The 16,561-nt window shown below is 42.8% G+C and overlaps 1 protein-coding gene across 1 annotated transcript; it reads right to left on the bottom strand.

The window, feature by feature from the left end:
- Nucleotides 1–3,340: 3,340 nt before the first annotated feature.
- LOC131886074 (uncharacterized) lies at nt 3,341–16,361 on the bottom strand. Its single transcript, XM_059234304.1, has 4 exons — nt 15,574–16,361; nt 9,747–9,930; nt 4,246–4,387; nt 3,341–3,803 (listed from the first exon to the last, which is right to left on the bottom strand). The coding sequence occupies exons 1-4, from the start codon at nt 15,627–15,629 to the stop codon at nt 3,676–3,678; spliced, it is 510 nt and encodes a 169-aa protein (XP_059090287.1). The 5' UTR covers nt 15,630–16,361; the 3' UTR covers nt 3,341–3,675.
- Between the last annotated feature and the right edge of the window lie 200 nt (nt 16,362–16,561).

Here is a 16,561-nt window from a genome sequence, read left to right as displayed (position 1 = left end):
CTTTCCAGTTTTATTTTTAGTATGTCTTACTTTATCTTAGAAACAGTTGTTGTTACTCGTAAAGATAAATAGTAGTTATCTTCTAAAAGTAAGCCGCAATAACGAATGGTTTTGACGTGTTCCAGTTCTTCTCATATTTTCCTGCCGCCAGTGGTAAAACAATTGTCATGGGCAGTTTGCGTAATTTCAAACAACTAAGACTAGGCTTTTTTGGCTTTGCTTTTTTAGCACTACCACGGCCGAATTTATGAATGCCATAGTTTTGAATCAAAATATAGATACTGTTTTTGCCTTTTACGGCAATCTAATTTTCAATAAAAATCTAAATCCCCTGTCGTTGATTCTAGCACGTGGTCTATATTTTTTCCTTTTCTCACACACTTGTATTGTTCATACATTTTCAGCTGATATCGTTTTTGTCGTATTATCGGGCTCAGGGTGCTCGATATTCGTCCCAACAGATACCATGGCCTATGCTTCATTAAAAAAATATCAATTACATACCCTCAAGTCTGCATTTGAGTTCAAAGTTCCTAATTCAATTGACCTAATGGTATCTACCTATCCATGGAGTCCACCAGGACTGGAGAGGAAAACTTTTTGAAGCATTGCTAGAACACATTTGAGCATTGTATCGCCTCTTGATTGGATACTTGAATGGGAAAAAAGAGTTGATTAAGCATCCCGTCAGCTGGCAGCATCTGATTAGGAGGTACTTCTTGAACGTCTTCTACCAAGGTTTTGTAGAGCTTTCTGCTCCAGGCCTTCCGGCCTTCATGTCTTATCTCAAGCAGCACAACTCAACTCTGTACAGTAATCAGTTCCGTCAATTTAACTGGAAACGCAAGTCAAAAATATTTCAATGCGTCACATTTTGACTTATTTACATGCATGGTGAAAAAAAATAGCGGGAAAGGCCGTTTGTTAACCATTTTGTTGCTTTTGAACCTACGACTTTTGCAACTCAGTTTTTGACATCTTAAAACTTTTTTTTTATAATTTGACTTTTACTTTGGTTTTTAAGTTCCTCTTCTGTATTGAAAAGTACGGCCATGATCTCCCAAGAATAGGTGCTGGTATCTTCTTAGTTGCTTTAATGTACTATGTCTCCAAAACCCTTTAAAATATGCAAAAAAAAAAAACTAATTGCTAAATCGGGAAATATACAAAAATGTGCAGTTTAGCCTATTATTGCAATAAATATGCAAGATATGTGATTGCATTTATCCCCCATGTCTAATAATCATGAATAATCATGAACAAATAGGTAAAAGAATAAGTGGTTAAAAAGGGCAGCAGGGTAAGATAATTGACTATAACACAAATTGGACTGGAATTGGTTCAGTGCAAGTGGGATAAGTGAAGAGCGAAGTCACCGGCACTATAAAACCAGTTAGGGAGAGGTGAAGATGAAAGTCTTGATTTTTGCAGCAAAGTTGATGGGCCATATTGAGCAGAGCCTTTTTCAACCAATAGATGGAATTTGAATGAGAGCCGGAGAAAGGTGCGTGACGCCAGTACTTTGAAGGGATTTTGGGCCAAGAACAACAAGGTTGGTTTGGACCAAAACATTGCAATGTGAATGTGAAATGTCTTGAAAAATCAGAGGCTCACTCCCAAAATAGTCTGGCTGAGATTGTCCGTTAAAATTACCCTGTCAGTGATCAGCTTATTGCCAAGGTCAGAATAATGTTTATGACGTATGCTCAGCATAATTTTGCAATTGACTGCCTCTTGACCTTAGTTCTTTTTTCATTTCAACTTACATATTTGGATCTTGAATGCATACTAAAGTGCATATTAAGGGTGAAACAGCATATTTAAGTTCATATTTTGAACAGTGTTTATGCATGTTTAATGGCATAAAACGGAGTCTTTTCACGCATATTTGGGCCGTCTCCAGTCAAAATTCACAAACAAAGCCAGAAAATTAAGAAAAGAGCAAGGCTGACGGTCCTAAAATGTGATGGGAGTCTCTCGTTCATGTCAGCGCATGAAAAGGTCAGCTGATCATGGCTCTTACCGCCAGTAGGATGGAATCCCCCGTAGTTCAAATTAAAAACAACTGTTACTTTTTTCTAGATTTAAATTCACATAATATCTGACCCACTCATGAATTCGAGTAGACATATCTTGTTAGCCCTTAAATGTAGGGTTGATCAGGGTTGTTTCATAAATCTACATTCTGTTCACTCCAGGGGGTCAGGGTCATTCAAGTGGTACCCGTAAAGGCATGGGGCCCTTTTACAGTGTACAGTATATGCAGTAACCGAGTTTTGATTCAATTCAACCAATATTTAGGGCAAGGTGGAAATTCTCACCGCCACCCAAAACTATGCGTCCAAATGTCGTAGTTGCCGAAAAATGTCCGTAATGTCATGTTGACGCTAGTGGCAAATTGTAGCTAAGACTTCTATTATTGAGACGAAATGGGAAAATAAATTCATTATTCAACAACAATAACAACAACGACTAGGATAATTGAGAGGTTTTGGAGGGATCCCGTAAGGTTGAGTTCGCTATCAAATGGGTTTTTTTGTCAATGGACTGAGTTATCGGGGATTTAGGATCTTTTGCAATTCCATCCAGTGAGCAAGATTAAAATTCATTGGAAACGTGCATTTTGCATTCATATAAATCTACCTTAATCTAGCAATGGCACCATCTTCGTCTTAACCAAATCCTTGATTTCAGAACGCACAAATTTTATGAGCGCTTAGAATTTACGTCCGATCAGATTCGTCTTGGAGAGAATTGGGACATTACGAAAGAAATCTCTCGGATGGGAAACCATTGGTATCCGTTGGGACTCTTTCGCCAGGCCTAAGTTGCTAATGGTGGTTGATTCCGGAGGAATTGGAGATCCTTCTTTACTCAGCGATTTAAGACGACTCCCAAGAATGAAGATAAACAGGCCAGGATATGGTTTGGGTGTACCAAAATGAAAATATTGGGCCTGATACTCAAATCGCCTTTCCTGTGACATTCTACCTTCAACAAGACTTCATCATGAACTTCAAATCTAAGTCTGTTTTGGTTGATATTGAAATACTTCCTCTGTTCGAATGAGAGTAAAAGAAACGACGACAAGTGTGTGGAAAAAAACTTAATTGCCGACTCGTTCTTTTTCTTGTCAATTCTCAGAATGAGAAAAATGATCGAACTTCAGGAACTCGTTTTCTGACAAGAAATTTCTGTTCGCAAACTTTATGCTACATCAAAACTTTTCCGTGTTCAATTATTATGCTTGGATTTGTTTTCTCAACGGAAAGGTCTGCTTTTGGAGAAAGACGAGAGAGTTTCAAGTTTCCTCACCCAAGTTTTCCACGGCATTCTTCGATTTGTAAACTATGTTTATTGATGAGATAACAAAATACGCTTGAACATGTAGACTGAATTGATATGTTGGAATCGCATTCTCGCCCACTTTCAATCGCTTCAAACCCACTTCCGCCGAACGATAGATGCTGATAGATGATACACTTCCGATTACAAAACGAGTCTTTTACGTATATTCTGACTTAAAGGACCCATACTGCCTTAAGATGGAGTTGTGACACCCTGGTGTGAGCATCATTTGGATTGAAAGCAGACTCGATTCAGCGTCGTTGAGTGGTGATGGTTGATTAGTTTGTGACGGGGGTGGTCTGGTTTGACGGTCTGTATTGGGATTTTTTACACTGGATCTCCTTCGCACTCCTCCTCGAAGTACGTGGTAACGCGAGGTTTCTTTCGGCATTTCTCGTCTTGAACCACGAGTAGAGCCTCGGCCTCGATGAGTTCCTCCTCTTCATCAGAGTCTCCTGAAAGACATAAGATAACATTCAGTCTCTGGCAAAGAAATTCAATTGAGAGGATGATGATCACGATTTTCATTCGGGCTTCCTGCGGTGCCCAGCTGGCTGATGGGCACACCAGCCCCCGGGGCTCAAGAGCAGCTTGCGGCATCCCAGCTACTTCGACTTAGCTGCATGAGGATGAGGCTCATTCCTCCCCTTGCCATCCTCCACCCTACGCCTTTGAGTTCTTGACACAAAGCCGGCTTGAGCTTGATTGTTCAAGATACTTGAGGAATTAACTTTGGAAAGGAGGCACTTCTGGTCCCCTCCTTTGGTGGGTTACAGCACAGCCAGAGCGTGTCCCAAGAAAGCCAATCATGTGGAGGTTTTTGTCACTTCTCTCTTTGAGTGATAGTTTTATTTGGGTGCAGAGTGCAGAGTGCAGAGGCTGGTTGGTTGAGCTTACCATTGAAAGTGCCGGCCACTGCGTCAAAGAATCGACGGGTGAAGCCTTTACGACGAGAATTGGAGGCAGCTACCACAGCCGCCGATCTGAAATTGGCCGACACCAACCAGAGTATCACGACGATGTACACAACCACGACCAGCTGGAATCAAAATGAAAGAACTCGGGATTAGATCACTAGTTCCATCATCAGTCTTCTTTATCGGGACGAGGGGAGGAAGGGAGGGGGAGAGGCTTCCTTCTTCTACAGGAGAAACGTTGGTGGTCGAGACGTTTGGAGCCATTCCTCCTGACATACCAGAGACGACTAGGATGAAGTGGATCTCATCATTATTCAGAGATCCAATGGACCAGTGACCAGTGACTGGCGTCGTGTAATATGAGCAACAACGCATTATTGGACCATGTTCGTCCCAGGGAACCGGATTTTGTCCTTGCCAGTGTGTGTAGAAGTGCTAGTAGAAGTAGTGGTCCCTTGGGCGTCTCATTCATATTTAGTGGATCCCTAGAAGTGGCACTGCGCATATCAATCAAGTTCGGATGCACTGAAACTCAATTGCATGCTAGATAGCCCTTTGGCCATTGGCCGTACTCTGATCCAAAGACATTCCATCATCCATTATATCAACATTGTTTGGAGTACTTGGAACTTGAAAATAATTAGGTAGTCCTGCGCATTCTTCCCCAAGAACTGGCAGGCAATGAAAGCATTGAACTCGTGGTTATTGGAGCCTCTGTAAATAGATCAGGATTTAAAGGCATTTTAAGGCTTCGAGGACGTCATTGAAGGAAGTTCCAATTGAAATTCAGACCCAGACTACGTCGTACATCCGATGTGGGCTTGATTGGATTTTCTTCCAATCACCTGGGGATATCACTCCGGTGACAGGAAATGTGCCTTACGTGAAAGATGGGCTCTCGTGCCAAAATCGCACCCACACTGAAAGATAACTTGGCACAAAAATTGAAACACACGCTATTACGCATTGGAGGATCTCAAAAAAAAATTCACTGGTCAAGTTATATCATGTGCAAAACTTGGACTTTGAAGAGGAATCAAACCAATTGCGAGCAGACAATCACTTTCTCCCAGTGTTCCATCTTCATCAAGGTGAACCACTGTCGAAGCTTCTGACGACCTGATCTCTTCGCACCATCTTGGCTCGTAATGGAAACAGTGAATGGTCACTTTAAATTGTGATCAATGTGGAGACAGGGGTCTCAACCCCATAGGAACCAACCGCAAATGAAAAGTCTCATGGAGTTACGAACTCAATAGCTCAAGAGGCAGCTTTCATTCAAGATTGAAACACCAGAGGCCACATTATCGGTAGTTGATGCAAGATCAATTGATCTCTACCCAAGAGCTGTAATAAAAGGCCCCTCTCTCGAGGGCCCTTGACGCATATCTCTCGCTGACTTGGCCTCCAAGTGGAACGCTTCGGCCCTCTCAACGCAAGCTTCGCTCATGGTTGCATCGGGCATCGTACAAATGTAATGACCTGATAAGACTTGATGGATATGCTTGGGAATTGATTTCCACGCACGAGGAGTGTTTAGGGACGCCTTTGGACTGGAGGGCTAGAGCCAAGCTTCATTCGAATATCAATCCTATCTGTGCTGAGAGAGAGGCTCTCAATCTCAGCCCTTCAGTCATTGCGATGCTTCTGATCTTGTCTCTTGAGCGCTTCAAATAGAGTGCCAGCCTGATCTGATATGGGGATGATGAGATTGGCTCTGAAGCGGGAATTACATCACTACTTGCTGACCTCATTCTGGACGTAACATGCCGAATTAGGATCGATCGGTAGGTCGACAACTAAATGGAACATGACGTCAAAGTGTTTCAAGATGATTGAAAACTGAAGAGTACCGTTATGGCCACTTAAACGTGTTACTTGGGTGATCCAATTTTGTTCCTTCCTAAGTCGGCCAATACGACGATGTTCCTGCTTTCCACCCAATTGCATCCTTTGGGCGGGAGAAAGAACGTTGATTACTTTTTTACGAGAAGTAAGTGGACCAAATGGATTACTAATAGAAGCTGCCACACACATCGCACCACTTCGTGTATGTAGTGTAGTCAGTCCATACTAACAGTACACTCATGCGAGGAGCCACTGTGTATTTCCTGTCAATGACCGCCCAATATTGGTAATCAATAGGAGTGAGGTGCCATGTTTTTGGCCTGGAATCCGTTGTACTCGACAAACCTTTTAACCATCGGGACCATCAGGGGTGCATCTCATTGAAAAGCAACTACTACACAATAATTCACATCAAAGACATCAAAGAGGCCAGACTGGTGGTTCAATTCACAAGGGATGAACAAGACATGAATGATGTTAGTATGGTAAGTTGTTTTGTCTGGCAGACAAAGATCTGTTGATTTCGAAATGAAGCCCAGAGCAAGTAGAAATGAACTGCAAGCTTCATAATCATATCCCCTGTGCTGGAAGTGGAGAAGAGACTGGCAACCCTATGAACAGATAAGAGAAAGACTCTAGAAGCCAATTTCCAATAGAACAAGCCACACATGGTCCAGGACCCATTTGGACTCGCTCAGCAATGCGAGTGAGAGATGGTGGGTAAATAGCCTTCGTACATAGTGCACTCGACGAAGGCCTTCTCTCCATTTTCCAGAAGCCAACGCCAAAGACTGAAGACCTTACTTTTGGTTAGGGATGACACAGAATATCGGATTCGGGTTTGGTCGATTGTCTCAAGACCCTCTTTTCGAGAACTTGACTTTTGTGAGGGAGATCTCGTTTCTAATGATAAAAATGATCACCTCCAACTCGTGAAATTTAGCCCATACCTAGTCACGCTTGGTTTGAATAGAAAACTACCCAACCATAAATCTTTTAATCAGGCAACCAAGAGGAACAACTTCTTGTGGTAGCCGTGTTAATGTCTACCTCAACAAAGTACATATCCACTTACAAGTACACTTACAACACACCTGAAGCGTTTGAAACATATCCTTCTCTTTTTTTTTAGATTAACGGGTCTTTGGATACATATCAATTAAATTAGATAAAAAAAATGAATACGCAGTTTTTTAGGACATAAAATTTGTCTTCTTACTTGAACCTCTACAAATCGCGGCTAAACAAAAACCATCGAACGAATATCCCTCCAATTTCTCAACAACAGCTTGTGATATTTAAAAAGCGTATTTCGAAGTAACTGATATACTATGTATGTGTATTGTAACAAAGTTGTTCCTAATGGTTCACTGATTTCAAAAAGTGTCTCCTCATTTGATGATGACATTGTGTAGCTAAATCTAAGCTTGAACCTAGCGTGTACGTGGGTACACCTTAAAGCCTGCGACTCAATAAAGATTGAGAAAGGACGCATGTGGGCACAAAACAACAACACGAACGGCATCAGAAGCAGCCTAGCAGCATAGCAGCATTTAACTCTTTTCCTTCATAGCGAGAGTTTACCCGCTTGTGTGCTTGCCTTTCTGACGCCTTATCTGTTGAAAATAGGGCTTGAATCCGATAACACCCGCTGGATAAGTTAAGGCAGAATGAAATTGGACCCCAAGGGCTTCTTCAAAGTGCAATAAAGAGATAAGGTTTGAAAGAAAACTCTGGCCAACGACACTAAACATTCCGTGGATGAGTTGATCAGAGCAAAGTGATCTTCAATGATCCTGATACTAGAGTACTGTGTAGTCACATAGTGATACACAACCACCTTGACCTTAGCTCTTCAATCGACTGACGCGTAAGGTTTGTTTTTCCGACTCAGTTCTAGCCATGGTTCTAGAATGTTTTCCAGTAATTAAGATGATGTCTGGTTCTGATCTGCCTCTACCAAAGTCAATAGTCTTGGGGAAAAGTTCTCATCCGCCAAAGCCCTTGTTCCATGTTGGTCTTGTCTGATTATAATGGGAGTTGAAGGCGTGGAGCTCATCCATACGTACGTAGATTGAAAATAGGGCTGTCAGAGTCCGAGAGTTTGGATGATTTGGCCATTTTCTTGGTTTTCCGAATCATGGCCTTTTCACGGGTTCAATTGGTTTTGTTGGGGTCCGGCCACCGGTACCTGTGGGCAAATATTTGTTCCAGGCCATGTCTTAAATGTAAATGTGGAACGACAACAAAGGCATATTTATGTCTCTCTTTTCCCTCCCGGATAGAGTTGCTGTTTTGAGGAAATAGGAGCGGATTTAAGGAGACCATTAAGATGTGCATTCTTTTATTGCCCTCTTGGGACTAATGATCCATGGCCATTCAACTTCCATTCTTCACTAAGATTTATCGAGGCGCATTTTCAACTGAGAGATAAGCTATCGACTGTGTAGCACACGAGGTCTTCGAGGTCTTGATGGTCGAGATAGGACCATAAGTTGAAAGTTTGACGCGTGGTTGAGAAGGGTAACATTCCCATGATGCCGCTGCAAGCGAAACAACACAGGCATCGTCTTAAATCGGACTTGGTTCCCATTTGAGAATGCTTCCAATCCCCCGATTTGACTCGTTCAACATTGTCCCTTGGGATCTGTCGTGGCACGTTCGAAAACTCCATTTGGGAGTTATGGGATCAATCATGTCCAATAACAGTGCTTCTGAGCGCGCCAAATGTCCTGTTTGGGTAGAAAGGGACAAAGGAAGCCCTTCTCGAAATGAACCAACAAAGTCCTGCCAATGATGGAAAGGGTAAGCGGGTAGGAGGGAGGCACAAGTCAGCGAGCGAGTGAAGAGGGATTCGAGTTGTTTTCCCGAGGATTTACCTTGTCTTCTTGGCCGATGATGCATTTCCCCAGGCCTCACATCATGAAGAAAAGGATGAGAAGCATCAAAGGGCCCATTTCACATAGGTAATGCAGCAGGGAAAGTAAGAAAGAAGGGCTCCTGATGACGACGTTGAGGAAAAAGAAGAAAATGATGATGATGGTGATGGAAGCCTGTTATCCTGCGCGTTTATGGCCCAAGAACATCCCAATTGGTTGAAACAAAAACCCAGAAGAAATGCTACTTCCACAACAACCATCTACCCGTCACGTACTCCCTTTAAGCAAATTGGACCTTGCAACCGACTATGAGAATGAATGGACCTTCTTTGATTCACCTCATGCTCTTCTAGCCAGCTCGATCCCTTTCCCTGGGTCTTGGAATGATGTGGTCAAAGGCTAAGGGGAGACTAAACTAACGGCCTTATACATGCGGTAACCTTGAGCCGACCGTTTGCAATCTACACTTATAACCTTGGAATTCATGCCCTAGGAAAGCTGGAAAAAAGAGTGGCACGTCTCTCTGTTTTGCCTTTATGAATGGCCATTTGCAGCCAGATTTATGGAATGCCATTTACATGTGAAATGAGCACACTCCAGTTTCGAATTGGTGTTCCCCGTTAGTAACACACAAAGGAAGGCCAAGAATTAACCCCTGTCACTTACAAATGCGACTCCATTCCTATCGTGCCTTGTTTCTACCTACAGCAGCTTGAAGCCCCATTTGATGGTCTGGTATGGAAGATCAACTCACGGATATGTAGACAATGGCGTTTCGTGTTTGGTTGTAGGAATCCGCGGCAGCGTCGGCTGTGGAGGCCAAAGCCGCCGAGTCTTGTCCATCGTTGATACCATTGGGGTGGTGAATGTGAGAGTGGACCAAGGAGGCGTGCTCTAACGTCGGAAGAGACGCCTTCTCACACTCCGTATGGTTCAAGCTGCAAAAACAAGAGAATGAATGTTTTGGGGATGAATACGAATGGGAAACCAACCTCAGAAAGAATTGTCCTTTCTGTAGGTAGCAAATGCCAAGTTCGTGCTATTCGAACAAAATTGAAGGCCACGCACGGAACCGATCTCAATTTTGGATCGTTTTTTCCTGAATGATATTTGGATCTGTCTTTGGTTAGGGAGAGAAAGAAGAAAAGGAAAAAAGGGAAAAAAGGGGCGAATGAAGGAGCAAGCAAGACGAGCAAGATCCATTCGCGTGTGGATTCAATCTCTTGTTACTTGTTGATTGAAGGTCTCCTTTCGACCATGGATCAATCAATGTCAGCCCTCAGCCCACACTGCTAAAAACACGCTCCCCTCAGGCTTCCTTTCAGGCACAATTGAGGTCTTGGGTTGTTTGGAATGCAATCGGTCCTGAAGAATGCTGGGTGCGGATCAAAGAATCCATGACTAGGAGGCATTCAACCTGCCAAAACTTTACAGTGCTTATTCTTCTTCAAACGTGGTTATGGGGTGAAGGTGACAGACATAAAGTGACAGACATAAGGACATTCCTTGATCATCCAATTTCGCAGAGTGCGTGTCCCATATTTTTGCTCCTCCTTTTGGCATCACTGTTCACATGTGGAATGTCCAAGATGTACCATACAGCAACGCTCTTTGGAGAGGAGCCTTCGTAGTACATTTTGGGAACTGGTTTGGTTCATCAGTCATTGGGTGACAGCTCAAGGGAACCTCAAAACCTTGCCCAGAGTACGTCGTAGTATTAAAGTCAGGGAAAACCGTGTAATGGGTTTTGATGATCCATCAAGTGTGAAAAGTGCCCACTTCACTTTTGTCTACTTCCGGTAATTTCACGAGATCATACCCTTATCGAGGAGCAAAATCAAGTTGTTTTCAGTTGGCGTGGTGCGACCCACATGATAAATGGTCAGGGCCCCTCCTTCATTACTAGAGGTCAATTGGAACAAACCCCAACTCAATTTCACTTAACCCTCTTGAGGGAAGAGGATCTGGAACAATGGACACCTAAACCCAATGAGCAATGGGAGTACTTTCTGATCGAATTTGAGGCACAGTTTGGGCATGGCTAACTTCTCTTGGAACTTTTTTCCCATTAGGATTTGAAAAGAGGCAAAAACAATGTGGATCCGCAAGCAAAGGTCAGTCCAAGATGAAACGTCAAAATTCAGAATGGAATCTGACAACTGCAAATTTCAAACCATATAACATGTAGTATAATAAGACAATAAGTATACAACGGAAAAACAGGTACCCATTTTAAGTATATTTTTGGCTGCCACGCTATAATTCTCAGCAATGCTTTGAATATCTATTTGATCAAACACAACTAATACCAAATTCCACCTTCTAGCGAGAAAAACGTTTTCCTTACAAAACAGCTTTTGGATGGGTTTCAAAAAGATTAGGCCTCCCCACTGTACTGGAAACCGTCAATGAAAAAAGGAAATTTGATCCCCATGCTCAAAGCACCCCATCTATCTTAAAGAATACTCATCTCAGCGCTTTAGCATCGACTTGAGACTTTATTCTTAACAATTTTATTATGTACATTAACATCAGATTGTATTTTTCTGATCCTTTCCCGCACCCCTATTAATGCAGAAATTGGGCAATTTGCATACTATTTGTCAATATTCTTGTGGTGTTCTATGACACGTGAGAAACAATGATTTCATATTTTCATTTCAACTTTTGAAGCAATGCAATTCATTCGACCAAACCAATAGTGACTTGATTCTTCTGGTTGTGCAGTCAGTATGTAGCGATGTTGGCACACATAAAGGGTGGACGGATGGTCGCTTCATCTTGGTTTTGTCGTTGGGTAATGTTTGTCGCAACCAATGCAAACGTGAGCACTAATCTTTAAGATGGCAAGGAGGGGGTTCTCCGCCGAGTCAAGTTAAGGACCACGGGTGGGACTGTTTGATAGTCAAAGGATTTGCCCCAATGCAAAAATGGGACCTTCTCCCGAGTTGGTCCGTTCCAACATGCTCAACCCGGACCACTCCTCAAAGGATGCCTGCCGGCAGGCACTACTTTAAATCAGGGGCGTGCAGCTTAAACGAGTTGCCACTTCGTGATGCTTGCTTGCTTGGGGACCAAAAGATGCATTTTCGTTTCAATCGCAGGCCAAAAAAATAGAAGAAAATTCTGCCATTTCATAGATCGTATACAATATACAGTGGATGCACCAAGTCGGAATTGTCTATTTATGATCTATAGTAGCTGCATATCGAAAGAGAAAGCGAGATAGTTCCGCTATAAGATCCAGGTTTAGGGTACGTGGGCTCGGGTATCAAGGATATGCGAATACTTAAGATGAGAAGCGCTGAAGGATCAATCGGATTTGGGGAGCGGAATAAATAGGGCGCGGTTTGGCGAATTAATCCTACACAATCCATACTGCCCACGCCGGTCATTTGCCCTCGATGTGCTTGTGCAGTTATTTTCAGCACCTTGGCCCAATGGTCAATGAAGCCTCCAAGTCCCATTGATTTCTCATAACGCACATGCGTTTCCTGAATGAAGGAAGCTTGAGGTCAGATCTCACTCAAATATCGGGGATTTGGTGGAAAAAACGGGACAACGAAATTTAGAACAATGCAGACTACATCTTCCACTTCGCTCCAAGTTTGTTCAAGTTGTTCAATTGTCATGGTTATACTATATGGTAAGGGAAAACTGTAAGTGCCGTTTACTTTTGTTTCCTGTCAGGAGTTTCTCGTGACCTCAATTTTCGTGTCATTTTACCTCCATAAATAATTGGTTTAAAACTGAGGCTTCCCAAACTAGAGCAATTCAAGGCATGGAAGCAAGTGCAATGAACAACCATGAAACCAATGTAGTCGTATATCAGATTACATAAGGGAAAAATAGCCTTATTCTGCGACCTCGAAAAATAGCATTCAACACACGAAAAGACCCTGAAGGAAATTGTGGTCGGCTTTTGAGCTTCATAACCTCACGTTCCAAATGGTTTCAGAGTTCAAGTGAATCTAATAACGTTGCGGAACAAGGGTCCGATAACATACCTTATCAAATGAAACGAGTCTATCTAGCTTTTCTGTGACTACCCTGGTTTTATCCAGGCGCTCTACTGCAATCTCTCTTTCAAGTGTGTCGTCTCTCGTTCACGTTGGGGATATATAAACATTTAAGCACTTTCAATCATTCTGGCACTTGGTCTCTTTGGGCATATTGCTGTACAACTGACGGAAGATCGGTTGGCCAATTTCTTAGACACATCTCTTTCAAACCATCACTTGGTCAAACGATTTTGGAATTGTAATTGATTGGCCCATATTGATTGGTCCACTTTTAGGATAATGCGTCCGAATGTCAACAATGAATGAAGAAACTGGAAGTTCGTACTGTGGTATATACTTGCGCTTCAGTTTTTTAAGAATAACAAGTACTTTTTTTTAACTGCACTTGAATATGGCACCAAAATACAAACTTGGAACTTTTGGTTTCCTGCCTCCATATTGTCTTAAAAAGTGCCCTTCCATACAACGATAATTTCGTTTGGGCAAGTTTCCGTTTATCCTCAACATTTTTCGATTTATCGAACATTTTCCTGCCTGGTCCATAGTAGTAAGTGATGAACTCCCTTTTGAGAAAAATAATTACCTGCAATTGAATTCATAAGCCCGAGTTTAACTTGCTCCCACGTCAGTCAAATCTTCCTCATGGTGGTCTTTGAAATTCAATTTTCCGTTGGCATGCGATGCTTAGCTAATCTTAGATCAGTGAGGATGATTGAATTTCATTAGAGGACCTCAATTTGTCCGTGCATTCAATGTCGGATTCGCTCAAAACCGTCGACAGTCTGGTTCCAGAAGAACCGACTGTGCCAGGCTAGACTATTAACTTGTTTTCGAACTCAAGCAAAACTTTTCATTCTCAATGTTATTAAACACAAGGCTATTAACTAAGTTTTAGAACAAAGAAAAAAGACGAATAGCAAGTGGGGCTTCCCCTCAAAAGACGTAGATAGATATTTTTTTTCATTTCACAGGGACCAGCTAACGTTTCCCTTTTCCCTTTTGGCCTTCCTTGTTAATGAACTTTCTGCATAATTCAAACGGCCAAGTTTTCAAGCCTTCAGACACTCTTTAGGGCCAAAGCATATTCTTGCTCACCATCTTTACCTTCGCTCTTGAAAAGGGACACATTTTCTTTCCCGAACACCTACTTAAGAGTTTAAATTGGAACATCGAATATTAGCACCCAAACACGACGAACCTTTGACAAAAGACGGAAAACGACAGGGAAATACAATCAAGGCCCTCATCTTGTGCAAACCAAAAACCAACGTGATCACGTGGAGGATCAACGAAAAGTCTGCTGTCCAACAAACAAGGAAGCAAGCAAGTTGGGAAAGGCACTCTTTTAATGAAAACCTTTAAAGTTTGTTCAAGGTTGGCTATCCAATAATTCACGCCTGAGTGGCACCACCTGGAACACAGATCATCATCATCATCCATAAGAGAGCCGGACTAGCAAGAGAACTTCATTAATTGGAGACGCTCAACAAAAACTAGTGTAAATAGCCTCTGGTGGTCTCTCTTCCAAGTGGGCTTCCAGCAACAAATTATCACTTCACGTCATTGCCTTGAAATGAGAACTCTCTGTTGACTCTCTGGGGTTCCAAATGTTGGTTAAATTTTGGGCCAATGCGAGACTGTGCAGGGTGGTCCTCAACTATCGTCTTTCAAATTAAATGTGTCGTCTATTTTTGGTAAAAGCACAGTAAACAGTTCACGCGATTTTGGTTATTTTTGCAATTAAGAGATTGCAACTACAGCCAGACAGAGCTACAGAAAAATAATTGTGGCATTTCCCGGGTGAGGATCGTAGTCTCAAAATAATTGATATTATTACGTACATGTTCATTAAACTCCGTCAGGCTGTTTCGAGACCACTTTTCTTTTACCGGTATTATCAATAAGACCTTATATGACGATTCAGTTCAAAACAATTTTTGTTTTGTAAGGATTATTCAAGCGGGACTGCTTTGTCAATGTTCTATGATGTGGTAACTTTTTTTCCAACACCACATTATATCTAATTACCCCCGTTGTAGGTCCATTTTGCCAATGGGAATGGCGAAATTAACGCCAATCCATGAGGCCTTTTCCTTTGAGACTTTGACTATTGGCTAGAAGCGACGTGCATGCGCGAGCTTAGTGAGGGCCATGAACGAGATCGAATCCGGGCAAAAGCCTGAGTTTATAACGAGATTAGAAAGGTTTGACTACCAGCGCAAAATGTGCAGCATTAACGGAGGACTTGAATGCGGCTTGACATTCGTCCTTCAAAACGAGTACCAAGGAGATTGACTTGATTTCTGTGTTGGGTCCCTGTACACCCTGTAGACATATCCGCTTTTTCCCAACAATAAAGAGTATTGACAGTTCTTGTCGTGGAAGCCTTTGGCAATGGTTGCGCAGGAAGTGAAAAAAGCTTTGAATTATGGCGTTCTTGATATTTCGACGTCTTTATGGGATTGACAGAGTGAACACCGTGTTCCGTTGGGAAAGGAACCGGTTGCCTTCACTGTTTCAAGGGATCCATGAGTGTGTCAAGTGTTGACGATTGCTTACTGTTCTCTCCGACAAAGTCTCTCCTTGAGCTGTTCCAAACTGGCGGCTGAAGGCATGATTGTCCCACGATTGGATCACCCAGTGACAAGCCACAACGATATTATTTCTGGCCTTCGTTCCAATTTCCCGGAGCCTTGAATGAGACACAAAGACACAAAAGTCAATTGGATTCTTCGATCCAAGGCCACTGGCCGATGATGGTCCAGTCTAATTAGGAACCGATGTGACACGGCCAAAGCCTGGCCAAAAAGCGTCACCCAAGGGAGAAGGAGACGAGCTACCACTCACTGATGCTGTTGTTGTTATTATTATTATGATTATTATCAGTATTATTGCCAACACCACCACCACTTCCTCCTCTGTCCCCACTTGTAGGTTGGTCCCTGATGTATTCCACACTGTCTCTCACTCACTAATCATACATCCACTCGCCGCAACTCGATGAGTGGGTTCACTATTCGCTCATTCTCAGATGAGCAGCACACTCATTTCCTCTGGGAGGGAACATGTTAATGACATGACTGTAGTAGATGTCTCTCACAATTTTTGTTCCTCCCCTGGCTTTCTCGTTTCAGATGGTCCCTGGCGATCGTGGGACCTCCCCAGATATTGGAAAGAAGCCGTGGTAGACTAGATATTCCACTTGTCTGGTATGGCTTCTCGAGACGATTCAGAAATAAATATGCTCGTGGTGATGATTGCTCTCCGTTCGATTCCGCTCTCACTCGTCGACTGCAGAAGTGTTATTGTTCGCTCATGGGTCCGGGGTGCTCAAACCTCCCGTTCCCGTTCAAGATCCTGATTTCTTTTCCCGTCTTGACGGTGACCGGCACGAACAGTCGCCAACGCAGACAGAGGAGCGCTTCTGCTTTTTCTTCTTTCCACGTTTCCCCCGTTTCCCTTTTTGCCTCGCTCGCTCAAGTCAACTTGGAGCGTCAGCAGAAGCTCGCCTCGCTGAAGGGCTTTGAACCGCTGAAGGTCTGGTCCA

Source organism: Tigriopus californicus, chromosome 9, assembly GCF_007210705.1.
Source record: "Tigriopus californicus strain San Diego chromosome 9, Tcal_SD_v2.1, whole genome shotgun sequence".
Taxonomy (NCBI): domain Eukaryota; kingdom Metazoa; phylum Arthropoda; class Copepoda; order Harpacticoida; family Harpacticidae; genus Tigriopus; species Tigriopus californicus.
The sequence above is the reverse complement of the archived record's forward strand: the minus strand, read 5'-3'. Positions and strand labels throughout refer to the sequence as shown.